The sequence below is a fragment of the Poromitra crassiceps genome (genome assembly GCF_964638095.1).
Source record: "Poromitra crassiceps genome assembly, chromosome: 17".
NCBI classification, from domain to species: Eukaryota; Metazoa; Chordata; class Actinopteri; order Beryciformes; family Melamphaidae; genus Poromitra; species Poromitra crassiceps.
In genome coordinates, this window is record NC_139635.1 from 17,443,063 (window position 1) to 17,445,653 (window position 2,591).

A 2,591-nucleotide genomic window follows, 5' to 3' on the forward strand; every position below is an offset into this window, starting at 1 on the left:
ATGATTCGGATGCAGGGCCCCGAGGACGGGCTAACCCCCGAGGAGCTGGAGTGTAAGATCTGCTACTGTCCATACAGCCTGGGCAGCCGCAGGCCCAAAGTCCTGGAGTGCTGCCACCGCATGTGCGCCAAATGCCTGGCCAAGATCCTGGACCTGGGCGAGTCGCACCCCGACGCCGTGGTGTGCCCCTTCTGCCGCAACGTCACCGGCCTGCCCGGCGAAGCAGCCAGCGGCCTGCCGGACGACCGCAACCTGCTGACGGCACTGGCCCTCCAGAGCCGCAACCAGAGGAACCTCCACCAACACCAGCACTTCCACCAGGAGGCCACCCCCGAGCTGCTCCTCAGCCCATTGCGCCTCAGCTCGCTGATGGGCAGCAACCCCGCCGCGGCCTCCCCTTCCTCCTCTGCCTCCTCTTCGTCCGCCTCCTTCTCCTCCGCTAGCACCACCGCCTACTCCTCCATCCGCGGCTCGCCCAACTTCGTGGTCATCACCATCATGGAGCCTCCTCCCGCGCCCGTCCTCTCCAGCCAGGAGATCCACCTCCACCGGCAGCAGCGTCTCCCTCGCCCCGCCAGGCTCCCGTCGGGCCGTGGGTACCGCTCCTCCAGCCTGGACTCCATGGCCTCCATCACGCAGCGGTGGACGGTGTGGAACTGCGCGGCGCTCCTGTGCCAGAGCTCGGCCCGGGCGCTGGTGTGGGTGCTGGGGCTGCTGTACTTCAGCTCCCTGCCCATGGGCGTCTACCTGCTCATCATGCAGAGGACCACCCTCGGGGTGCTGCTGGTGAGCCTGGTCCCTGCCAGCCTGGTCATGATCATGGTCTACGGGTTCTGCCAGTGCATTTGCCACGAGTTCTGGGACTGCTTACCGCCATAATGGGACCATGCATGGGATCAGTATGGGATGTTTGCTTTGGACACGCTTTAGTATGGAGCTCCAGAACTTTCTAGTTTCACTCATGGGCATGGGGAAGGGGAGATTGTAACTGACAATGGGATTATGTATAAAAGGAGAGCAAGAACAGATTATTTTTTATATTTCAACTGGGATTCATATCTTTTAGATTTTCAGTGCGTTCCATGTGTTTTGCTAACAGGTAATGTGTTGTTTTCATGCCTGCCAGCATTAGGCAGGTACGTCCTTCAGGTCTGTCGAACCGCCGTCAGTGATGTGATCCGTTGTTCTGTCGATTTATGCTGGCTTGTTGAAAAATGCTATCTGTAAAGGGGAGACTGGCACCCATAGAACCCATTTTCATGTGGATATCTTGAGGTGAGAGGTCAGAGGTCAAGGGACCCCTTTGAAAATATTTTTTTCCTGGCCAAAATTTTGCTTAAGTTTGGAGCGTTATTTAGCCCCCTTCCCTACAACATTGGTACCAAGCCTTGGGTCATCTACTGTCATATATATATATATATATATATATATATATATATATATATATATATATATATATATATATATATATATAGTATATATATATATATATATATATACAGTATAGATATATATATATATATATCTATACTGTCATAGTTACGATACCAGAAACTTTACTCTAGCATTCAAACTAAGCCCGCTAGAGCCATTTCATTTGTATCACAAATCATGAATATGAAATTACCAATCAGAAGCACAGCAGGAGAAAGGGCTAAAAATAAGAAGACTCCTACAAAGTAGAGTGTTGGCAGTTTTGTGTTTTAGCTTAATAGCAAACTAACCAACTGTAGAAACAGAGTTGGGAGTAACTAGTTACTAAGTAATTAGTCACTGTAACTTATCTACTTTTTGCAGTAAATAGTAATCTAAGTAATTACTTGTTCAAATTTAGTAACTCAATTACAGTTACTGAAATAGTAACTAGGCTAGTTACTAGTTACTTTCAGGCATGAAAATCACAGATACTTATTAAGAGGATTATCCGGTTTATGATCATCAGACCTAGTCCCGGCAGAGAAGTCACCTCACTGTATGGCAAACATGCTCCACACACTGCAGCTGCAGCCAGAGCCCCAGAGGATAATGACCTTGAGTAGGCTATAAGCCCCAGAGGATAATGACCTTGAGTAGGCTATAAGCCCCAGAGGATAATGACCTTGAGTAGACTATAAGCCCCAGAGGCTAATGACCTTGAGTAGACTATAAGCCCCAGAGGATAATGACCTTAAGCCCCAGAGGCTAATGACCTTGAGTAGACTATAAGCCCCAGAGGATAATGACCTTGAGTAGGCTATAAGCCCCAGAGGCTAATGACCTTGAGTAGGCTATAAGCCCCAGAGGCTAATGACCTTGAGTAGACTATAAGCTCCAGAGGCTAATGACTGCCTCTGACACCAGTGTAGCGTACGTTCTCAACCTTTTCAGTTTGTAACCCCTCTAAACAGCCAGACTCATGAAATTTCACAAAATGTATTAGTATTACTCAGTCTCCTCATGTAAGGTTTCTATTGCTTAAAAAGCTAACAACGACCTGTTTTTATTTTCTTCATTGTTTTGTATCACTCTCTATAGTAAGATGAATATACTTTGCTATAACTAACATAAATCTGCACACGTTCAAAATGTTCTAATGCTTTTATAGTCACAAT

The 2,591-nt window shown here is 47.7% G+C and overlaps 1 protein-coding gene across 1 annotated transcript; it reads left to right on the forward strand.

Annotated features, from left to right (window-relative positions):
• rnf182 (ring finger protein 182) lies at window positions 1-879 on the forward strand (the record flags this gene model as incomplete). Its single annotated transcript, XM_083653956.1, has 1 exon — window positions 1-879. One exon carries the CDS (start codon window positions 1-3, stop codon window positions 877-879), a length of 879 nt encoding a protein of 292 aa, XP_083510082.1.
• Window positions 880-2,591: the final 1,712 nt, after the last annotated feature.